At 41.5% G+C, this 23,832-nt stretch overlaps 1 protein-coding gene and 1 long non-coding RNA gene across 4 annotated transcripts in view; one reads left to right on the forward strand and one right to left on the reverse strand.

The window, feature by feature from the left end:
* Positions 1 to 23,832, forward strand: part of Zc3h14 (zinc finger CCCH-type containing 14) — a 41,399-nt gene that overhangs the window by 9,358 nt on the left and 8,209 nt on the right. For 2 of the 3 annotated variants that reach the window (XM_048362890.1, XM_048362891.1), the window contains exons 7-11: positions 389 to 549; positions 829 to 929; positions 2,263 to 2,418; positions 18,531 to 18,605; positions 23,129 to 23,288. In XM_048362890.1, the coding sequence (XP_048218847.1) occupies positions 389 to 549; positions 829 to 929; positions 2,263 to 2,418; positions 18,531 to 18,605; positions 23,129 to 23,288 (653 nt within the window). The remainder of the gene's footprint in view (positions 1 to 388; positions 550 to 828; positions 930 to 2,262; positions 2,419 to 18,530; positions 18,606 to 23,128; positions 23,289 to 23,832) is intronic. The other variant, XM_048362892.1, reaches the window with a different exon arrangement.
* On the reverse strand, positions 8,119 to 9,280 carry LOC125363611. Its single transcript, XR_007213249.1, has 3 exons — positions 9,235 to 9,280; positions 8,571 to 8,971; positions 8,119 to 8,355 (listed from the first exon to the last, which is right to left on the reverse strand). It is a non-coding gene; the product is annotated as an uncharacterized LOC125363611 (long non-coding RNA).

The following is a 23,832-nucleotide window of genomic DNA, read 5'->3' on the forward strand; positions in this document are numbered from 1 at the left end:
GGGCCTGAGCGCTATCCCTAGCTACTTTTTGCTCAAGGCTAGCACTCTGCCACTTGAGCCACAGCGCCACTCCTGGCCATTTTCTGTATATGTGGTGCTGGGGAATTGAACCCAGAGCTTCATGTATACGAGGCAAGCACGCTTTGCCCCTAGGCCATATCCCCAGCCCGTGTTCTTCAACTTGAGCTACTTGAACCTACTTCTGACTTTTGGCTGGTTGAGATAAATGTCTGAGATTTGTCTGCATAGGCTAGCTTCGAATTGTAATCCTCAGGTCCTAGCTCCTGAATACCTACAAATATAAGCCATCAGTGCTCAACCTTTTTCTTAAACAAAAATGTTTTGTGGTAAAACTGTTGTTTTCTGAGATTAGATTATCTGATTACAGGATGAAAACTTTCGGAAGAGAAAGTTGCCTATGGTAAGTTCAGTGGTTAAAGTAAAAAAATTCAGTCATGATGGAGAAGAGGAGGAAGAGGATGATGATTTTGGCTCCCGAACAGGAAGTGTGTCCAGCAGTGTGTCAGTGCCAGCAAAGCCTGAAAGGAGGTAACTGAACATGGCTGTAGATTAACTTTAACTGCTTGGTAGGCAAGCATTCTACCACAGAGCTACACTCCTGGCCTGTCTGGTTATCTTGAAAGTGATAGGTATTGAAATAATTAGTGTCAGATGTCAGAGTTTTCATTGCCCTTGTAAATCACTTGCAGTGATGAGAGAACTTATTTAAAGTTGGGGAGAAATTTTACAACACAGAGGGCTGTAGGGAGGTGATCATGTAACTGAAATTTCAAATGTTTTGAAAGCACATTTTTGAAACTCTTTTAGACCTTCTCTTCCACCTTCTAAACAAGCAAATAAGAATCTAATTTTGAAGGCTATCTCTGAAGCTCAAGAATCTGTAACAAGAACAACTAACTATTCTGCAGGTAATTAAATCTTGTATGTTTTTATTTGGTACAATTTTTAAATATTAGCATTGTTTTACAAGGGAAATTTTATTGTCACACTCTGTACATGTATACTGTGCACCTCATCAACCTCACCCTTTATTGCCCTTTGCTATTGCCCTCTTTCCCCTTAAAACAATTTCAGCAGGTTTCATTGTTCTGTTTTTGTATATTCATATAGAGTACTTCAACTGTATTGGTTCTCTGCCACCTTCTCCATTCCCCTTTCCAATGATACTTGCTGTCCAGCAGAACTTGTTCTTGCTTGCCTTGCCTTTTTTTTGGTGTGTGTATATAATTTACCCAAGGGTGGATGGATGCTATTTTTTTTTTTTTTTGCCAGTCCTGGTCCTTGAACTCAGGGCCTGAGCATTGTCCCTGGCTTCTTTTTGCTTAAGGCTGGCACTCTACTAGTTGAGGTATAGCAACACTCCTGGCTTTTCTGTTTATGTGGTGCTGAGGAATCCAACCCAGGGTTTCATGCATGCTAGCTAGGCAAGCATTCTACCGCTAAGCCATATCCCCAGCCTGCTATTTTTTTCTTTTTGTGCCAGTCTTGGGGCTTGAACTCAGTTTATGTAGGTTCTGTCCCTGAGCATTATTGTGCTTAAGACTAGGGTTCTACCACGTGAGTCACAGCTCTACCTCTGGCTTTTTGGAGGTTAGAGATCAGAGTCGTCACATAGACTTTCTTACTTAATCTGGCTTCAAACCAGGATCCTTACATCTCAGCCTCTTGAGCACCTAGAATTATAGAAGTGAGTCACTGGCACCTGGCACTGCATCTTTTTTAATGATCCCCTTCCTGAAGGGAAGTAAAGTGCCATCAGTTTTTGATCCTGATATTTTCTGTTGCTTCTGTTCATCTCTGACCTTGGATATGTAAAATTAAATAGACTTTGGTGTGTAGCTTATCAGACAAAGGCCAACATTCGACCTTTATATTCTCTTTGGTTTACCATCAATATATGATATGAATGATAAATTTAGAAAGTTCCTATGACCTTGAAATATTCTTCCTAACTAAGTTACAAGTCATGAAGCAGCTTTGAACAGCCTTTGGTTAGAAATAAATCTGTATGTGCTGTATTGTATTCATGGCAATATAGCTTAAATTGTGCTAGATACCATTTGCATGCATTTACGGTAACAAGTCAGATGTCCGTCTTAGGAATGTTCGGTGGTATCTTTGGACTAGGTTGAACACCTCAAATTCATTAAACCCAGGGATTATGTTGAATCTGATGTTGTCACTGTTAGATTTTTTTGTGTTAATTGCATTTGCTTTCCAACTCTTGCTTTTATGTAAAAGTCCCACAGAAACAAACACTTCCAGTTGCTCCCAGAACTCGAACTTCTCAAGAAGAATTGCTAGCAGAAGTAGTCCAAGGGCAAAGTAGGACACCTAGAATAAGTACTTCCATTAAAGAAGAGGAAACAAAAGGAGATAATATAGAAAAAAGCCAAGGTAAGAATATAGTGATATTTCATTCTCTGTTCATGAGACATTAAGTATTTTCAAATATGTTTTTATGGAACATTACTTATACTATGGAGAAAGTGCCCTTAGATTCAAAAAGAGAATGGGAAGGTAAGAAGGGAATTCATGCCTGTTTTCCAGAAAATTTAATAAACTTTTATTTTCATTTTTAAATTATTTATTTATTTATTTATTTTTTTTACTACTGTTTTTTGTCTTTTCTTTTTTGGTACTGGGGATTGAACCCAGGACATTGCACTTGCTAGGCAAGCGCTTTGCCACTGAGCTACATCCCACCCCTTAACAAGCTTTTATTATAGAAAACTTACTGTTGCTAGTATTCCTATTTTTTCCAGCTTGAAACTCCAATCTGTTAGCATTCTACCTTTGTATCCTGCTGTATCTCTCAGTGGCTCTACTTTATCCCTTTGTGCCTACCACACTAAAAGTAATTAGCTTTCAGCTGACTTTTAACTTCTTACCTCCCCAAACTTCTGCACAAATAGTCTGTCTTTTTATTTATTTATTTTTTTGCTATTCTATTCTTGAGACTTGAGACTTGAGACTTGTCCCTAATCTTTTATGTGATCAAAGTTAGTGCTCTTCCACTTGAACCATAGCTCCTTTTTTAGTGTTTTGGTGTTTAATTGGAGAGAAGAATCTTATTGACTTTCCTGCCTGGTTTGGCTTTGAAGCACAATACTTAGATCTCAGTCTCCTGAGTAGCTAGGATAACAGGCATGAGCCACTGACACATGGCTCCATCTCTCCCTCTTTTTTTTTTTTTTTCTTTTTACACATGTCAGAAGGTAACTGACAGCAATGGCTAAATTAGTCAAGTTGCTAATTTATCTCCAAAGGTTTGCTTAGAACACCAGAAATATCTTTCCACTTGATATAAAGAAAAACAATGAAATGTGTATTTTTTTTTTTTGCCAGTCCTGGGCCTTGGACTCAGGGCCTGAGCACTGTCCCTGGCTTCTTTTCGCTCAAGGCTAGCACTCTGCCACTTGAGCCACAGCGCCACTTCTGGCCATTTTCTATATATGTGGTGCTGGGGAATTGAACCCAGGGCTTCATGTATACGAGGCAAGCACACTTGCCACTAGGCCATATTCCCAGCCTGTGTATTTTTTTTTTTTTTGAATGCTGGTACTGAGGCTTAAAATTAGGGCCTCATAGTTTTCTTAGCTTTTTATGCACTTAACAGTTGTGCCACATTTGCACTTTTAGCTTTTTGCTGGTTCTTTGGAGAGAAGAGTCTAGTGGACTTTTCCTGCCTGGCACTGCCTTTGAATTGTGATCTCAGGTCTTAGCCTCCTAAGTAGCTAAGATCACAGGCATGAGTTACTAGTGCCTGACATAATATGACTTTTTTTTTTTTTGTCAGTCATAGATCTTAAACTTGGGTCTAGGCACTATCTCTGACTTTTTTGGTTTTTTTTTTTTTTTTTTTGCCAATCCTGGGGCTTGAACTCAGGGCCCGAGCATTGTCCTTGGCTTCTTTTTGCTCAAGGCTAGCACTCTACTACTTGAGCCACAGCACCACTTCCAGCTTTTTCTGGTTATGTGGTACTGAGGAATTGAACCCAGGGCTTCATGCATACGAAGCAAGCACTCTACTACAAGGCCATATTCCTAGCCCTTATCCCTGACTTTTTGTGCTTAAAGCTAACGTACCACTTTTGAGTCATAGCTCCACTTCCAGTATTTAGATGTCTAATTGGTGATGAGAGTCTCACAGACTTTTCTGTTCTGCTTCCTTAGTTGCTAGGATTGCAGGCATGAGCCACCAGTGCCTGGCGCCGTATGACTTCTTTATGAGACCTTCTACCTTTGTCCTTACTGTTCAGCATGAAAGCCATCATTTTGGACTTGAGACAGCTCTGTCATCTGGTCTCTGCACTCCTTCCTATTCTCAGACTTGTTCTTTTTGTTCCCATCAGGAAAGATGCTTATGCATTGTGTATTGAGCCTACTTGGCAAGTGCTCAGAGCTTCATTCCCAACCCCTCTTCGTATTTTTTCCTCTCTCTATTGTGTAATTTGAAATGTTAGCCTTAGAAACAATTTCAGTAAATGCTGAATGTGATTAAAGAAAACCCCATACAGCCCCAATAAGTTGATTAGAAAGTGTAAAAGTATCTTATCAGTTTGAGAACAGTATCTGCAAGCTGAGAGACCTCTTGTGCCATAATAGTATTAAGTAAGGCTAAAGGGCCCGTAACAAGCATTTTATGAACTTTCTATGTTAATTGCACTACAGTTCCCTTCAAAGACACATTACTGGGCCGTGGATATCTCTGCTACAGCTCAAACTCAGGATCCTAGTTTTAATCCACAGGACTCAAGCAAAAGGAAAGACACACTATTTCAGAGTGAGCTAGAAGACATTAAACAACATAAAGCATGCATAAACAACATAAAGCATGCAAAAACAACACAGAGTAGTCAAAATCTTTGGAATGGGATGACAAAAATTAGAAATAAAAAATTTAGAAATGAACACATAAGCCTGAGTGAGGCACTGGGTTCAATCCCAGCACCCCAAAGTGAATAAACTAGAAAAGAACTCAAATTTAGTGTGTCTTAAGATATCTTCAGCTGGGTGCTGGTGTCTCACACCTATAATCCTAGCTACTCTGGGCTGAGTTCTGAGGATTATGGTTCATGGTTTAAAGCCAGCCCCGGCAGGCCGCCCAGGCTCTTATCTCCAGTCAATTTCAGAAGTGTCAGATAAATAAACTCCCAAGAATCAGAAGTGGAGCTGTGGTAGATAGAATGCTAACCTTGAGCTTAGAGCTCAGGGACAGTGCCCAGGCCCCAAGTTCAAGCCCCATGACTACCCCCCCCCCAAAAAAAAAAGATAGAAATGGAAAGATAAGAATAAAAATATTCATGGAAATTGAAGATAAAAGTGGAAGAATGTTTTAAAATTAAAGAAAAGTTGGGTGCTGGTGCCTTATGCCACTTAGGAGGCTGAAATCTAAGGATCGTATTTTCTTGTTTCCATCTATTTGGGTATGTGTGCCTGTGTGCATGTGAGCTGCTTCTGGGCTTGAACTCAGGTTTTAGTGCTCTCTGAGGGTTTTTGCTTAAGGCTAGTGTTCTGCCACTTGAGCCACATTTCTACCTAAGGCTTGTTTTTGGTGGTTAATGGGAGATAATCTCAAGAACTTTACTTTTACTGCTCAGACTGCTTTTGAACCATGATCCTCAGATCTCAGCCTTTTGTTTTCAGTCTTGCTATGGTTATGCATATGTGTCTCTTAAATACAAAGTGTGTGTTTGTGTGTGTCCTGGTCCTGGAGCTTGAATTCAGGGCCTTGGTGCTGCCCCTGAGCTTCTGTGCTCACGGCTAGCACCTTACCACTTGAGCTGCAGCTTCATATCCAGGTTTTTTGGTGGTAACTTGGGACATGAATCTCACAAGCTTTTCTGCCCAGACTGAGTAGCTAGGATTATAGGTGCAAGCCTGTAGATTGTTTCTTCAGATTTACCTTCATGTGTTAATGATCATTTGATATCTCTGTGATTTTTTTTTTCTAGTTTGAGCAAGGATTTTAATCTGAGAAAAAAACGTTTGCTTTTTTTTTTGTAGTCATTTAATAAAATTACTGATCTAGTTGGACCCGTTTCTGTCAGTTTCATTTGTAGTTGTCTACTTTTTCTCTTTATCACTTCATGCTTTTTAAAAAAAAGAATGGTTCACTAATTGCTATTGTTGACATTCTAGGTTTTGGTTTTTTTTTTTAGCCAGATCTGGGGCTTGAACTCCTAGTGCCTGGTTACTTTCACTCTTCCTGAGCTTTTGTGCTCAAGGCTAGCATTCTACAACTTTGAGCCACAACTCCATTTTTGGCTTTTGAGTAGTTAATTGAAGATAAAGAGACTTGCAGACTTTCCTGGCAAGACTGGTTTTGAACTGCAGTCCCCAGATCTCAGCCTCCTGAGTAGCTAGTTGGTTGGTTGTTTTTTGACTAGTTCATAATTTAGATGCTCCATATGTGTTTTCATTGCCTTCTACTGAAATTTTGTCTGGAAATTCAATTTTGTATTTAAAAAAATTAATATCCTAACTTCATTCCTAAGTAGCAAAAGAAGTTCAGAGAAGCATAGTTTCAGTCTTGAGCTTACCAATTTGGTCATTTTAAAAATGCATCAATTGGGGGCTGGGGATATAGCCTAGTGGCAAGAGTGCCTGCCTCGGATACACGAGGCCCTAGGTTCGATTCCCCAGCACCACATATACAGAAAATGGCCAGAAGTGGCGCTGTGGCTCATGTGGCCAAAAAAAAAAATGCATCAATTGGCACCATGATTTGTTTGTTCAAGGTTTACCTTCTTGTGTTAATGATCATTTGCTATCTCTGATTTTTATTTTATTTTTTCAGTTCAAGCAAGGATTTTAATTTAACAAGAGAGAACCCAGAGAAATAGAAACATTCCCTGCTCCCCACACAGGAAATGGGAGGAGTTAGACTCCTCATTCTTTTCTTTTTTTTTTGCCAGTTCTTGGACACTGGGCCTGAGCACTGTCCCTAGCTTCTCTTTGCTCAAGCCTAGCACTTTGCCTCTTGAGCCACAGCACCACTTCTGGCCGTTTTCTATATATGTGGTGCTGGGGAATGGAACACAGGGCCTCATGTATAGGAGCACTCTTGCTACTAGGCCATATTCCCAGCCCCCTCCTCATCATTTTCTAATACTGAATTTACTTTTTCTTCTTGTTGTACTGGGAATTAATCTCTGGGTCCTGTGCTTGCTAGGTAAAGGCTCTACCAACTGAGGCATGCCCATAGTTCAATTTAAAATATTTTTAAAGTATAGCCATTAGAAATTGCTTTAAAGCAAGTGTTTGTACATTTCCAGGTTTTATTGCCTATAAATATTTTCATTTTTCCTTGTTCTTGTGCAAGTAATTTTTTTTTTTTTTTGGCCAGTCCTGGGGCTTGGACTCAGGGCCTGAGCACTGTCCCTGGCTTCTTTTTGCTCAAGGCTAGCACCCTGCCACTTGAGCCACAGCGCCACTTCTGGCCATTTTCTGTATATGTGGTGCTGGGGAATCGAACCCAGGGCCTCATGTATATGAGGCAAGGCACTCTTGCCACTAGGCCATATCCCCAGCCCCTTGTGCAAGTAATTTTACTGTATTCCCAAATTTAGTCAGAATTAACTGGCTATCTCATTTTGTGTGTATTATTCCATTGTCTTCTGGATTCCGTTGTTTTTCAGTGGACTTCTGTCACTCTAATTGTCTGTCATTCCTTTGTAGGTGATCTGTCCTTTCTCTCTGGCTGCTTCCAAGATCTTCTCTTTGTCTTTGATGTTCTGCAGTTTTACTACGATGTTTCTAGGCATGGATTTCTTTGTATTTTTCCTGTTTGGTATATGTTGTATGAAAACACCTATATAATTTAAAATAAATTATTTTGCAGTATGAAGTACATATTTACCATAGAATATTTGGAAAAACAAAAATCAATTTGTAGGGCTGGGGATATAGCCTAGTGGCAAGAGTGCCTGCCTCGGATACACGAGGCCCTAGGTTCCATTCCCCAGCACCACATATACAGAAAACGGCCAGAAGCGGCGCTGTGGCTCAAGTGGCACAGTGCTAGCCTTGAGCGGGAAGAAGCCAGGGACAGTGCTCAGGCCCTGAGTTCAAGGCCCAGGACTGGCCAAAAAAAAAATCAATTTGTAGTGTCTGTTGATAGATCAGGAAACAATAGCTTAGAAAGACTTAAAAACAAGAAGCAGCATTCCCACATTAGCCCCACGGCCCCAAAGCCCCACTTTTACATGTTTGTTTCATGAGTTTATTTTTCTCCATATCTGTAATAATTAGCCTATTTGATGTCTTCAACTAGAGATTTTGTCTTGCTAAGATTTGCAGTGTCTGACTCAAACACCTTTCCTTGACTCTCTTTTTTTTTTTTGGCCAGTCCTGGGCCTTGGACTCAGGGCCTGAGCACTGTCCCTGGCTTCTTTTTGCTCAAGGCTAGCACTCTGCCACTTGAGCCACAGCGCCGCTTCTGGCCGTTTTCTGTATATGTGGTGCTGGGGAATCAAACCTAGGGCCGGGTGTATCCGAGGCAGGCACTCTTGCCACTAGGCTATATCCCCAGCCCTTTCCTTGACTCTTGACTCTTAAGATCGAACAGTGAGACTACTGCTTCTGCTTCATTTTACTACATTCATGATTTTAAGTTAGACACTTTGATCCTTATTTATGTCTGATTGACTATATTTTAATGTATCCTGGCTCCTCAGTTTCAATATATTTTGATTTCCAAAGCATTAACATTTGTGCTCAGCATGGAAAGCTGAGACATGCTATCTCCTGAGTACTAGGCTTTCCAGGGGTGCACAGGAACACCCTGTCTCAAAGAAAAAGGAAGGAAAAACAAAAAAGATGAATGTTTAAATTTTTTTCCTCCTTCCTAAATTGTGTGTACTCTTATATTGTCAAAGTTGTTGAAATTTACTTAAACTTTGTTATTGTTGTTGCTGGTCCTGGTGTTTAAACTCAGGGCCTGCACCTGAGCTTTTTTTTTTTTTTTTCCTATTTATCAAATTTTCTTTCTTTCTTTTTTTTTTTTTTTCCTTTGGCCAGTCCTGGAGCTTGGACTCAGGGCCTGAGCACTGTTCCTGGCTTCTTTTTGTCAAGGGTAGCACTCTGTTACTTGAGCCATAGCGCTACTTCTGGCCATTTTCTATATATGTGGTGCTGGGGAATCGAACCCAGGGCTTCATGTATACGAGGCAAGCACTCTTGCCACTAGGCCATATTCCCAGCCCACACCTGAGCTTTTTTTGCTCAAAGCTGGCACTCTACCATTTGAGCCCCAGCTCTACTTCTGGCTTTTTGGTAATTTATTGAAGATAGAGACTCACAGACTTTCCTGCTCAGGCTGGCTTCAGACTGCAAACCTCACATCTCAGCCTCCTTAGTAGCTGGGATTATAGGTGTAAGCCACTATTGCGTAGCTTAAAATTTAAATTTTGTTTTATTTTCCTCGTAAAGGCCAGCCTTATATAGTTTACTTGTTTGTTTTAGATTTTTTTTTTTTACATATAGTCTGTCAGTTCAGGTTGGATTTCAGTTCCTGAGTTCAGATGATCTTCCTGCCTCAATTGCAGAGTAATTGGGGCTATAGGATGTGCATGCTACTGTACCTGTCTAATACTTGGGGGATGTTCCTTCTGGACATTTTTAGTATTTTCCCTTATGTTAAGTCTGCAGTGTCACTGTGATATGCCTAGATGCCTGTCACTTTGGCTGAGTAGTGGCTACATTCGTGTGTATGTCCATGTCCGTGTGTCCGGTCTGTCCGTCCGTTGTACTGGGGCTTGAACTCAGGGCCTAGGCACTCTCACTGAGCTTTTATTATTTATTTATTTATTTATTTGGCCAGTCCTGGGCCTTGGACTCAGGGCCTGAGCACTGTCCCTGGTTTCCTTTTGCTCAAGGCTAGCACTCTGCCACTTGAGCCACAGTGCCACTTCTGGCCATTTTCTGTATATGTGGTGCTGGGGAATTGAACCCAGGGCCTCATGTACACAAGGCAAGCTCTCTTGCCACTAGGCCGTATCCCCAGCCCTCACTGAGCTTTTATGTCAAGGCTAGGTCTCTACCACTTGAACCACAGATACACTTCTAGCTCTTTTTTCTTTTTTGGTTTTTAAATTAGAAGTAAGACTCTCACAGACTTTCTTGCTCAGGTTAGCTTTGAATTTGCAGTTCCTCAGATCTGAGCTTCCTGAGTAGCTAGGATTACAGATGACCCACTAGCACTTTGCTACATCCTTTTACTTAAAAAAACCCATGCTGTTGGGCTGGGGATATGACCTAGTGGCAAGAGTGCCTGCCTCATATACATGAGGCCCTGGGTTCGATTCCCCAGCACCACATATACAGAAAATGGCCAGAAGTGGCGCTGTGGCTCAAGCGGCAGAGTGCTAGCCTTGAGCAAAAAGAAGCCAGGGACAGTGCTCAGGCCCTGAGTCCAAGCCCCAGGACTGGCCAAAAAAACAAAAAAACCCAAAAAACCCATGCTGTAATTTTAGAAAGTCTTATATCTCAGTTGTGGGGTTGGCACTGCTAAGCACTATACCACTTGAGTCATGCCTCTAACCTTTTTTGCTTTAGGTTATTTTTCATCTAAGTCTTGATTTTTGCCCTAGATAGGTCCTTTCCTTGATCCTCTTACCTATGGCTTCCGTGTAGTTATGATAGTGAGTATGTGCCATCATACTTGGCATATTGGTTGAAAATTTTATTCTTTTTAAGACCATGTATGTTGAGTTGGGGATTTGGCTTAGTGGTAGAGTGCTTGCCTAGCATGCACGAAGCTCTGAGTTTGATTCCTCAGCACCACGTATATGGAAAAATCCAAAAGTGGCACTGTGGCTAAAGTGCTAGAGTGCTAACCTTGAGCAAAAAGAAGCCAGGGATAGTGCTCAGGCCCTGAGTTTAAGGTCCAGGACAGGCAAAAAGAAAACAAACAAACCAGGTGTGGTGGTGCACAACCATAATACTAGCTACTCAGTATATGGAGCTAGGAGAATCAGGGCTGTGGCCCTGGTAAAAACATGAGACCCAGCTGAAACAATGGGTTATGGCTTCCCTAGTACCTGGCCAAAAAAATAAACAACCCAGGAGTGATAGGATAGAGATGTAAATATTTCTAAGGCTTCCAGATTTGGGAGATTTTCTTTTTATGTCTCAGATAATTTAGATATCAGTGTTGTAATTAAAGGGCATCTTACTTCCGTGGACTCTCCAGGAGAGACTTTAAAGGCCTGTATGCTCCTGGACTTGTATGGGGTTATTTCCCAATAAATGAACAAAACAATACAGTCTTACTTCCCTTAAACCTGCTTAGAACACATGCATTAGCCCATAATTGGGGAAAATTATCTGATTGAAAACATTTTATGCCAGGTACTGGTGGCTCACACCTGTAATCCTAGCTACTCAGGAGGCTGAGCTCTGAGGATCATGGTTTGAAGCCAGCCAGGGCAGGAAAGACTCTTACTTCTAATAAACTACTCAGAAAAGGTTGGAAGTGGCGCTGTGGCTCAAGTGGTAGGGCACTATCTTTGGGCAAAACAAACTCAGGGTCAGCTCCCAAACCCTGAGTTCAAGCCTCAAGACTGGCAAAAAAAAAAAATCTAACATACTTCATGAAGTATTGAATATGTCATGTAATGGGTTGAGTATATGGCATACTATAGGTTATGGTATTGGTTAACTACCCTTGTGAGTGCATGGTTGGCTGGGGTTTGTTGCTTCTGGACACTGCCTAGCATTGCATGAGAAAATCCTATCACCTATTACTCAAGAAGGTCAAAGCATAGACCAATATAGCTTCTGTATGTGTAGGCACTGTGTCTGTTTTATACTTGATATGTGTCATCTTGGACAGGATGGACTGTTTATGCTCAGATTGAAGAAGTCCCCTCTTGGACCCCATTTTGCTCACTGGCCTTCTCTTAAATAAACACTGTACCCAGGTGTTTGGTATTCATGTACTCATACAGGCATTTTTTTTGTATCTGTGAACATGTGTGCCCTTGGTGTATAGAGTGACGTGTGTGTTTATGTGCACACATCTGTGTACATATACATTGGGATTATATCATATGGAGTTGTCTATTATGTTCTATTCCACTTAATATATCTTGGAGAGAAGTACAACATAGAGGTTGTGACTCAGGAGCCTGGAGTGTTAATCTAGATGGTATCACTTAGTAGCTGGTTTTATCCCTTCTGTGCCTGAGTCTGTAAAGAGGGATAGTATTATTGTGAAGAGTAAATGTTAAAATATGTAAACTTTTTCTGCTGATGGACATTGTAATCTTTGGAAGGGCCTTTTGGGGATACTGGGGACTGAACCCAGGGCCTTGCACATGCCAGGTAATTGCTCTAACCACTTGAGTCATGGCCCCAGTCCATTTTGTTTGTTTTGATTTTGTGATAGTCTTTCCATCTTTGCCTCGTCTGGTAAATTCATGATCCTCCCATCTCTAACTCCCAAGTAGTTAGGATTACAAGCTTGTGTCATACCTGACTTGGAACAGCCTTTTATTACTTTGCATCCTAAACCTAAGGCACCTTAGGCTATATGGTAAGCATCCACTGGACTCTCTTTTAGTTGCCTTGTTTCTCTATTAAACACCTGCCCTGCTTTCCTCATTGAGATAGCTGCCTTTTGGTGAACCACCTGGTTTATAGATACTGCTTTGCTTAAATGTCATCTGTTAGTACTCCTTAAAAAATTCTGTTTGAGCCAGGCACTGGTGGCTCACGCCTATAATCCTAGCTACTCAGGAGGCTGAGATCTGAGGATCATGGCTCAAAGCCAGCCTGGGCAGGAAAGCCCGTGACTCTTATCTCCAATTAACCACCAGAAGACAGGAAGTGGTGCTGTAGCTCAAGTGGTAGAGTGCTAGCCTTGAGCTGAAGAGTTCAGGAACAAGTCCCATGACTGACACCCCCCCCCCCCAAAAAAAAAAAATCTGTTTGAGGCTGACTGCTGGTGGCTCACATCTGTAGTCCTTGCTACTCAGGAGGCTGAGATCTGGAGTACTGCAGTTTGGAGTTACCCAGGCAAAGAAGTCCGTAAAACTCCATCTTCAGTTAACAGCAAAAAGCTGGGTTGGAGCAAGGCTCAAGTTGTAGAGTGCCAGTGAGCAAGTGAGCTGAATGTGAGGCTCCTGAGTTTAAGACCTGGTACCAGCAAAATGAACCAAAAAACCCTGAAGCCAAAGACTAGTAAGTATTGCACACTTTCTGTTCGAATTAAAATTCAAAGAGATTAAGAATAAAGATCATTGGGGCTGGGAATATGACCTAGCGGTAAGGTGCTCGTCTCGTATACATGAAGCCCTGGGTTCGATTCCTCAGCACCACAGATATAGAAAAAGCCGGAAGTGGTGCTGTGGCTCAAGGCAGAGTGCTAGCCTTGAGCAAAAAGAAGCCAGGGACAGTGCTGAGGCCCTGAGTTCAAGCCCCAGGACTGGCAAAAAAACAAAACCAAACAAAAAGAATAAAGATCATTACATAAATTCCAGGAGATGACTTTTTCCCTTCCTCCTGTTATGACTGATAGTTCTTTATAAAGAATTCTTTTGGGGGGCTGGGGATATAGCCTAGTGGCAAGAGTGCCTGCCTCGGATACACGAGGCCCTAGGTTCGATTCCCCAGCACCACATATACAGAAAAACGGCCAGAAGCGGCGCTGTGGCTCAAGTGGCAGAGTGCTAGCCTTGAGCGGGAAGAAGCCAGGGACAGTGCTCAGGCCCTGAGTCCAAGGCCCAGGACTGGCCAAAAAAAAAAAAGAATTCTTTTGGGGCTGGGAATGTGGCCTAGTGGTAAGGTGCTTGCCTAGTATACATGAAGCTCTGGGTTCGATTCTTCAGCACCACATACACAGAAAAAGCCAGAAGTGGCACTGTGGCTCAAGTGGCAGAGTGCTAGCCTTGAGCAAAAAGAAGCCAGGGACAGTGCTCAGGCCCTGAGTTCAAGCCCCAGGACTGGCCTCCCAAAAAAAGATTCTTTTGAAGAGGTTGTGATGAGTAATGTCCACCAATATACATCTTTGTAAGTTATACAGTTTACCTGTTGCTTAGAGTAAACAAGAGTGAAAATAACTACTCAGACTAAGGACATGGAGTAGCTAGGATTATAGTTATGTGCCACTGGTTCCCAGTTAGGGTCCATTCATGAGGGCAATAAGAAAATTTAGCGAAAAAGGAATATTCTTTAATAAATAGTACCGGACAGTTGGATGTGTACACACAAAAGAATGAATTTGGGCCTTTCCAAATATAATGTACAAAAATTAAATCAAAATAGAACAGAGACCTATATTTAAAAGTTAAAGCTATAAAAATTTTTAGGGAAAGAATGAAGTATAAGTTTACGTGATCTTGGACTAAGGAATAGTTTCTTAGACATATCAAAAGCACAAAGAAAAGAAAAGTTGAATTTCTTCAAAACTGAAACCTTGAGACAAGCACTGGGGACACGTTTGTAATCCTAGCTACTTGGGAAGCTGAGATACATGGTCAAGTTTCAGGGCCAGCAGGGACATCCATATCCATATGGGATCCCTACTCATCCACTAATTGGCATACTCCTGTCATTCCAGCCATTTGGGAGGCTGAGACTAGATGGCTTGTAGTTCGAGGCCAGCTTGTAAATAAAAGTGGGAGGCTTAATCCCACCAAAGAACTTGTCTACAGTGGTTATTTGTTACTCCCAGCTACAGTGGTAAGTGAAAAATAGGAAGATCAAAGTCTAGATACACCTCTGGACAGGAAGAGAGACCATCTTAAAAACAACCAATGTAAAAAGGGGTGGAGACTTGCACAGTGGAAAGCTCTTATCAACTAGCACAAGGCCCTGAATTTAACCCTCATACTGCCAGGAAAAACAAACCCGTGTTTCAAATAGTACTGTCACAAAAGTGAAAAGAAGGCCAGGGCATACCAAGCGTGAGGCCCTGGAGTTTTATCCCTTCAGTGCCCTCACAAACCGACAAAATGGGAGACAAATATTAGAAAAGCTCCTGTCTACTGATGTCAGCAGATGAAGGCTAAGTTCTTACTTCCTCATCCTTACGTTCACTCCATCTTATATCTGTGCAGTTAAATTTTATTCTGACCTGATTAATATGGTGCTTTTATCCTTCCACCTGGATTGAATTTGTCTAGGCGGGCACCACATGAGTCATGCCCCTAACCTTTTTTTTTTTTTTGCACTGGTTATCTTCGAGGTAGGATCTTGCTTCCTGCCCAGGCATGTGCCAGTCTGGGATCCACCTATTCTACGATTCCTTTTGTAGCTAGGATGACATGTATGCACCATCACACCAAGATGTTTTTGAGAAATCTAGAAATTTTGAGAAATCTTAGAAATTTTTCTCCCCAGGACTCCCAAGTAGCTAAGAGTATAAGTGTAAGCTACTGGCGCCCAGCTGACCATGTATATTTTTAGAGATTTTTCTGTGATCATGAGTTCAATCACCTTCCCTCCTTTTCTTGGCATCGGCAATGCAAGAATATTCCTGACTGTCATACATTATTTTCAAGGGGAAGTTAAATTTCAGGTATAGTAAAACAAAAAATAATCTAAAGCTTGGAAGTTATAGTTTAATGGACAAAGGGGAAAGATAATGTTCCGTTAGTAAATTTATAGTGCAGCTCCTTTTGTGTCCGCATCATGTGAGGTAAATAATTGAGCATTCTTTATGTGTCAACATCTCTGTAGCCAATCAGCAGCCAGGATTATTTTATATGTAATAATAGGGTTTATTTGCCAAGGAGCTGTAAGTAGAACTTACAGGATATAGGTGGTTATGTACTAGGGTGCTGCTAGTGAGAATAGTTGTAGCAAAGAGAAAATTGGACTGGCATATTTAGCAATTTCAGATTTACTTTGAATTCTGACTCTAGAAACGTACAGCCTTAGTTTTTCAGTTGTAGGTTTTAAAATGCTGCGTTTAATTTTTCTTCAAGTAGCGTTTATCACTGTTTTTACTTTTGATGAGAGATTTGATGAGCTGTAAAGGAAAAATTACCAGAGACCTAGGAGAGAAAGAATTTTATGAAAATGTCTTCGAGGTTCCCGTCTCCACCAGTTTGCCTCTCACCAGAGCGAGCTGATTTAGGTTCTGTAACAAGCTCTTCTTGTTCACTGAATGAGCTAGACAATATTTCCCAGCTCTTAAAGAAAATATCAGCTGACATCAATGAAATCAAAGGAATGAAAGCAGCAATTTTGACTGTGGAAGCGAATCTTTTTGATATAAATGTTAGAGTGTCACAGAATGAAGCAAAAATTTCATCTTTGGAGGTTAAGATGAATGAATATTCAGCAACAACACCTGACTGCAACAGACAGTTGGAAGATTTTCAAGAGGGAATTGACTTTGAATCACAACCAAGAGCTCCTGGTGTAAAAATAATTGGCTTCCTTAGAGATATTGAGAAAGGTAAACTGCTTTGCTCTTCATCCTGGCTGTGTTTGTGGTTTCAGAAGCAGCAAGATAGAGAAGTTGAAGTCTTCATTGGTTTGAGCTCTGTGATTTATTTATATACCTTAGAAACCTAAAATTTATCAGGACAATATCCTGCTTAGTGGTATAGGCTAAAATGTTTCTTTGTATTTTGTTGTTGCTTTGTGGTACTGGGTGTTGAATTTAGGGCCTTGTTTGTGTAAAGCAAGCCACACTCTCATTCGGTTACATTCTGAACCATTCAAAGTTGGTGAGGGTTTTTTTTTTTTTTTTCTTTTTACCAGTACTGGGGCCTGAACTTAGGGCTTTTTGTTCTCAGGTTTTTCGCTCACAGCTGGTACCCTACCACTTGAGCTGTACTTCCACTTCAGAAAAAATAATTTGATGTACCGTTTCACCCCCAGTTTTCTGCTCTGACCTCAGTGTTATGATCCTCTTGATCCTTTTTTCTCAGGCGCTCAAGTAGCTAATAGTTGGGATTATAGTTTGTCCCAATAGTTTGTCAAGTGATGTTTTGAAAAAGGTAGATGAGTGTACTGATGAAACAAAACTTAAAATGTGAGAAAATGGTCTTTCAAATGTCTGTGTGAAATTATCTTAAAACATTTCTTTTCTTTGTTTATAGTACTTAGACCTAGTGTTTGGATTGTAAGAACATTCTTTTTGTAACCACAAGAATATATCTAGGCCAACTGTCATGATTTCCAGATCTGTTCTTGAATTTTGTTTTGGTAATGATAATTTAATTTCAAAGGAATTCACCTTTTTTTGTACATACTGCTAAAGAGTAAAGTACAAATGTTTTAAAAGAAAAATAGTCTGTAGACTATTGAATCAAGTGTACCTTTTAAAATTGAAGCACCTTTTAATAAAACATGGTACCAGGTCCACTTACATATTTGTCAGAGTAAAGCAGAGCCTGTCCTGGCAAAACCACAGGACACTACTGCTGGGTGTCCTAAAGCATCTTACTGAGACTTGAGCAGTGAGACCTTAGCACTTAAATCCTTTTGTACACTTGTGTTTTAGATGATCAAATAAGTGCCTGGAAACAGCTGATAAGCATTTTCAGGGGCACGGAGAAGTTTGGCATCATTCCATCCTTCAAGTACTTTATGAAGATAAAACCAGTTTTTTTAATCATTGCTTCATCAGTCTCATTAGGGATATTTTGTGATATTAATAACAATATTAGGAGTTATAACCTTCCTTAAAAAATAATACTCATACTATTTTTTTTTTTTTTTTTGCCAATCCTGGGGCTTGAGCTCAAGGCCTGAATACTGTCCCTGGCTTCCTTTTAACCCTAACTAATCACAGCACCACTTCCGGATTTTTCTGTTTATGTGGCTCTGAGGAATCGAACCCAGGGCTTTATGCGTGCTAGGCAAGCACTCTACTGCTAAGCCACATTCCCAACCCCAATATACATTATATATATATATGTATGTGTATATATATATATATATATATATATGAAATTTAAACAGCTGCATTTGTGCATTACTAAATAATGGGAGCACTCGGAAATACAACAGTGGGTGATTCTAGACTGGATTTTTATATTCTGCCCCAGCAGGGCTTGGATTGCAGAATTCTGAGTGTCATACTTGGCATTGTTCTTTTGCATTTATCGGGGCCCATTGTTTGCCCTTCAGAATTCTCTGACAAGGTTTGCTATCCTCCGGTATGTGGGCTTGGTAGTGCTGGTGAACGTTCAGGTGACTGCAGAGGAACTCGTCAGGTTTGTCAGTAGTGTCCATAGCTCATGTCCCAAGGCCCCGTGGCCTGAGATATTTCCTCCTGACTGTTCTGTCTTTTACTTCTTCTGCAGACTTACTTCAAGAAAATTGGTCTCTCCAAGGGAGAACTAGGAGTGTCCTCATTGGCATTGTTGGTTTAGCCCTCAGTACAACTTTTTATCTTGCAAGGATATTCCTGTGGTCTGTACATATAATCAGATCATATTGTCAAAGCCTTATTTGTAAGACTTTCCAGAAATACTAATTTCTGAAAATCAAATGCTGGTGCTTCTGTTTGCAGGCTGAGTGAAGTTTAAAAATTTGTGTTCTAGGAGCTCAGCAGAGGCAGTTGTTATCCCGACTGCACATTGACCCGGTCATGGCAGAAACGCTAGAAATTAGTCAAGGTAAGTAGGTTTTAAATTTCCACCATAATACAGCAGTTTTCTGTTGCCACCCTCATCTACACCTCATTCAGTGCATCACCTGTCTTAGATCCTGCCCTAAGATGCCACATTTAGCTCTCTGAAAATATTTTAGGGCCAGGAGATAAGATCTGCATTATCTTCATGTTTGTGTGATGTTCTTACTTTTTTCCTTGTTTTGTTCCAATCATGCCATTCTTGTATCCCTGGCTGTTTAACACTTTGCTGTCAGGACAACTTGAGCCCTGACTTGCCTCTACCTGACCTTAGCCATTGTGCGGAGCTGCTTCAATATTCACCTTACCCTCACTCTCTCCACTTTAGGATCTTAGTGTAAAGGGGCCACACCTAGAACTTGTTCTAGAACTACTAACACACTTGTTGGTCTTTCCTACCTCAGATACACATGCTATTGGGGCAGCTTCAGAACTGGGATGAGTTCCATATTTATCTCTGTCCTCAGTGCTCAGCCTCTGCCTGATGCATGGTCTGTAGCCTCCAGCGCTCAATCCTCCTGCCTCAGCCTCCTGAGTGCTGGGATTACAAGTGTGAACTGCCATACCCGGCACTTTATTCCTTTCTTGTTTCCCATAAATCTGCCCTTTGCTGGAGGCTGGTCCCTTGACTCCTCCTTCCCTGAAGCCATTTCCTGAATTTTCTTTTCCCCCAGTTTAAGGCTTAGTGGGTAGAGTTCCCAGCTCCATCTCAGGTGGTTGTGCTTTTCTGCCCTAAAAGTTACCTGCACCGGATCCCAAAGTCATCCTCATCTGATGAGCAGATCACATGCTCCACCCCTCCAGCTGCCTCATGCTTCCCCTCTGCTTGTCCCTTCATCCTTGACTTTACCCTCCTTTATCTTCCAACATTCCATCCTGCTTTTGACATCATATTTGAAAAAGTTTGGGGGCTGCAGTCCGTGTGTGTTATGCCACTTCATCAGCTCTTGGGTATCCTTTAATTTTCCATTTTACTCACAGTGTACATACAGCTTGAAGCATCAAGTAGCTGTAAGGCTTAATAATGGCGACATTCCTGAAGTTCCTAATTCCTATCGTGCCTTTTATTTCTAAGAGCCTTTTTCTTTCTGCATGTTTCTTTCTTTTTTTTTTTTTTAGCATACTCATTTTGCTTCATGTGTATGAAACTTTTCATTTCTCTGAGGATTTTAAAGATGGTTTTTGACTTTTTTTTCCTCTTCTTGCTTGGTCCTGTTTTTTTCTCCAGGTTGGTTTGGGCTGTTTTATGCCGGAGGTGCCCATGTGGGGGTCCTTACTATCTGCTGAAAGCAGGTTGGGACATGGGAGGGTAGATCCACATTTGAATGTAGATCCTGTGGTGGAAGTAATGTGTCTTGCCAGCCTAATGTGGGGACATCCTGATGTCGATACCTTTTAGGCCTTTCCTCCCAGTCTGGTCAGCTCTGGTCTTTCATGTAATACCCTGGTAGCGAGAGTTCAGGTAACTCAATGGAGAGAGAGGGCTGTGGGAGGACTCCCCTCCCTGTTGCACTGGTGGGCTTTGTCTAAGTGTGGCAGGCATCCCTTGCTGAAGACAGTGGATATATGAAATGAGTAAAGGTTATCAAGAAACCTGCCATGTTTTCCCTTGGATGAAAGTGAATTTATTATTTCATATATCAGGAATGCTATTCAACAGTGACATTCAGGACCAGTTTTTCTTCCTGTGCTCTGTCATCAGTGAACGTCTTTCATAGGTTGATATCAAGATGGTGGCAAAAGTTCTGAGCATCATATCCAGTTATGGCAACATTTAGTGGAAGGAGGGGTGTACTTTGTTTCTGTGATTGTCCTAGATACAAAGACTGCCCATACACCAGAGCCCCTAAAAGCTACCACACTTCTTTGTGTCTCATTGGTCAGACTTGGGAGATAACCATTCTTTAACCAGTCACTGGTAGGACACAACTGCCTTTCTAACAGAAATGTTAATGATGTACACTTAGGTATTCTGTTGTGGTACCTTTCTGTCAGAGGCTGTGGTGCTTTATTGCTGACCTCTTAGCAGTTATCAATGGTAAGCCCATCTCCAGTTGTTCTGAAATCTTCATTGGAATAGTAGGGGTGGCTAGGTGTGGTTGGGATCAAAGGACAGAAAGCAGGTGAATGGACTTAGACTTTTGAAAGGTTTCACTGCTTCAGACATGGTTTTAAAAAACCTCTAGTTCTCTGTACTCCCTTCTTAGTCTTTGGAGAACCTTTTGCTCTGAATTGGGTTGTTTTGTTACTTGCTTACAACTCAGTTTGGGCAAATGTACTGATTTCTTTCCAAATGTGGTTGTCTCTTTGAGGATATATGCTTTTTTTTTTTTTTTTTTTAGGGGGGGGGGGCCAGTCCTGGGGCTTGGACTCAGGGCCTGAGCACTGTCCCTGGCTTCCTTTTGCTCAAGGCTAGCACTCTGCCACTTGAGCCACAGCGCCACTTCTGGCTATTTTCTGTATATGTGGTGCTGGGGAATTGAACCCAGGGCCTCATGTATATGAGGCAAGCACTCTTGCCACTAGGCCATATCCCCAGCCCTGCTTTTTTTTTTTTAAACCCAAACCTTAGACTAGGGTCACTGGGTTATGTCTGTAATCCCAGCTTGTGGGAGGCAGATCCAGAGGATCAAGGTTTGAAGCTAGCCTTAGCAAAAAGTTAGTGAGACCTGGTCTCAGCTAGTAGTTGGGCCTGTTGGCACACACCTATGTTTCAAGCTACACGGAGGTTGGCAGATTGCAGTCTTGACCCGCCTTGGGCAAAAGTGGCACCTACCTGAAAAATAATGAGAGCTCCAAGGGGCCAGAGGTATGGCTTAAATGGTATAGAGTCTGCCTAGCAGCTTCAAACCTCATTACTGCTAAAACAAATCTCTGTTGACATATGTGTAGTACTTCAGGAAGGATCACAGAGTGAATACATGATTTTAGCCTGCAGTCTGTCAAGAGATGGCACCAATGTCCGTCTGTCTGGCTTCCTCATGACCTGGCGCTGCTGTGAAGCTTGCAGAAGTGGCAGGGGCGTATGTGGAGTGCTGCAGTGTGTGACTGGCACTCGTGTGCCTATGCTTCCCTCAATCTCTTCCTTCCGCTTTCAGTCCACCGCACTCTGGTCAGCCCGTTTCTGCCCCTGCCCTGTGACCTGCTGTCAGCGTTGTTTTTATCTAGCCCCCCTCCTCTGGATTTCTGGGAGGATTCTGTGAGAGTAGTGCTGCGGACATATAGCTAAGCACGAATTTCACCTCTGCTTCCTTTACGTCTTTCTCCTTCCTGTGGATCAGATTCAGAACTTTCACTGTCTTCCTAAACGTGCAAGAGCCGCACAAAGACTTCAAACCAAATACCTCCAACATTTGTCTTTGCTCTCTTGTAAATCTGTCTTTCCTCTTTGTCCTATACATCTCTCAATTTTCTGTTCTTCCTGCTCTCATCCCATCTCTTCCCCCTTGTTATCTCTTCTGCCCTCCCTAGAGACACCTGCCCCTTCCTGCAAGGTGACTGAAATGGCTGCTGTGGAACCCTGGAGAGGAGGAGAAGGTGGAGATGCTCTCTCTTCCCCTCAGTGTGTTACCGGGAGAGTCCAAGACTCCATTTCTTTCCTAACTCCATTTTTAAAGTCCACCTTAACCATGTCACGTCCCCTTTAGAAATCTCTTGATTTCCAATTACTTCTGGATTTACTTCTCCAATTACTTCTCCAATCCAAAGTATTGAGACAAGCAGGCTACTTCATTATATTCTTTAGCCTTGGCCACCCTGCCGAGCCCCTGCTTTTACAATCACTCTCCTCAGGTGCCTGTGAACGGTGCTGCCTTTCTACATGCGCTTGGTAACTGCTTGAAGAACTCTGACTCTCTCAGTAATTCCTGCTCAGGCCTTTCATAGCCACCTGTAGCCTTTCCTTGACTGTTCAGTTGGCGAAAGTTGCTTGGTAGTCTGCCAACGCTTGTTCATACCCTTTTTGGGTCCTGCTGTTCTAGGATTGTGTGTGTTTCTCTTCCTTTTTCTTTGTGTACCTGGCACAATTGGGCTTAGTTCAGTAAATATTTGGTGAATAAATATTCTCTGAATTTTGGTCCTTATTACTTACCTCTTCTTATCTTTAAAAGAAACATTATCCTCACATATGATTAGGGTCAGCCATACATATTCTAGGCTTTAGAATATTTTGAATTTGTACTATGCAAAATGAATAGGGGACATAAAGGTTCTTAAATTCTCCCTGGTTTTAGAAAAAGCTGTTTTGCTTTCAGTGTATCTTGTTAACCTCCACCAGATCCTATCAGAAGAACCTTCCTTTCTAGTGCCATATGAGGAAAGAACCACTTGAGTTCTTTGAAAAGATGTTTGGAATAGAATTACAATCCTATTCCTGTGTAGAATTAGTTGTGATTTGCCTTGACAGTAATTAAGAATATATAAAAGATTGACATTCTTCTCACATGTATGATGTTGGGAATGAAAGGTATATTCAAAAGTAAACATTTATGGCCAATTTTTTTGGCTCAGATTACTATGACATGGAATCCATGGTCCATGCAGACACAAGATCATTTATTCTGAAGAAGCCAAAGCTGTCTGAGGAAATAGTAGTGGCACCAAACCAAGAGTCGGGGATGAAGACTGCAGATACCCTTCGGGTACTTTCAGGACACCTTATGCAGACACGGTAGATGGTTTATTTTTCTTGTGTAGCTAATTTATGTGATTAGATAGGTCAGGCCAACACTAGTTCTCTGAGTTCCCTCTTCCCTGCCCCAGCCTGTAGTGTTTTTATTGACTCAGTAGCTAGGCCATGATTATCTTTTTTGTTCAGAAACCATTAAAATACAAATACAGATAAAAGCTCATTTGATTTAATAGCTCTCTTAATAAGATTCTTTATGCACATTGATGAAATGGAATTTTTTTTTTTTTGGGTGCCAGTCTTGACGCTTGAAGTCTGAGCCTGGGTGCTGACCTTGAGCTTTTTGTGCTCAAGGCTTGTGCCCTGCCACTTAAGCCATGGCTCCATGTTTGACTTGTTTTGGTGGTTAACGAGGTAAGAATTACACAGATTTTTTTTGCTCGGGCTGGTTTCAAGCCATGATCTTCGGATCTCAGCCTTGTGAGTGACTAGGATTACAGATGCGAGCCTGGCTTCATGAAATGTAATTTTTAAAACCAAGTGACCAAAATCAGGAAGTCTTTCTTAAGAAAGTTAGTGGATGGGG

Source organism: Perognathus longimembris, chromosome 14 (genome assembly GCF_023159225.1).
Source record: "Perognathus longimembris pacificus isolate PPM17 chromosome 14, ASM2315922v1, whole genome shotgun sequence".
Taxonomy (NCBI): Eukaryota; Metazoa; Chordata; class Mammalia; order Rodentia; family Heteromyidae; genus Perognathus; species Perognathus longimembris.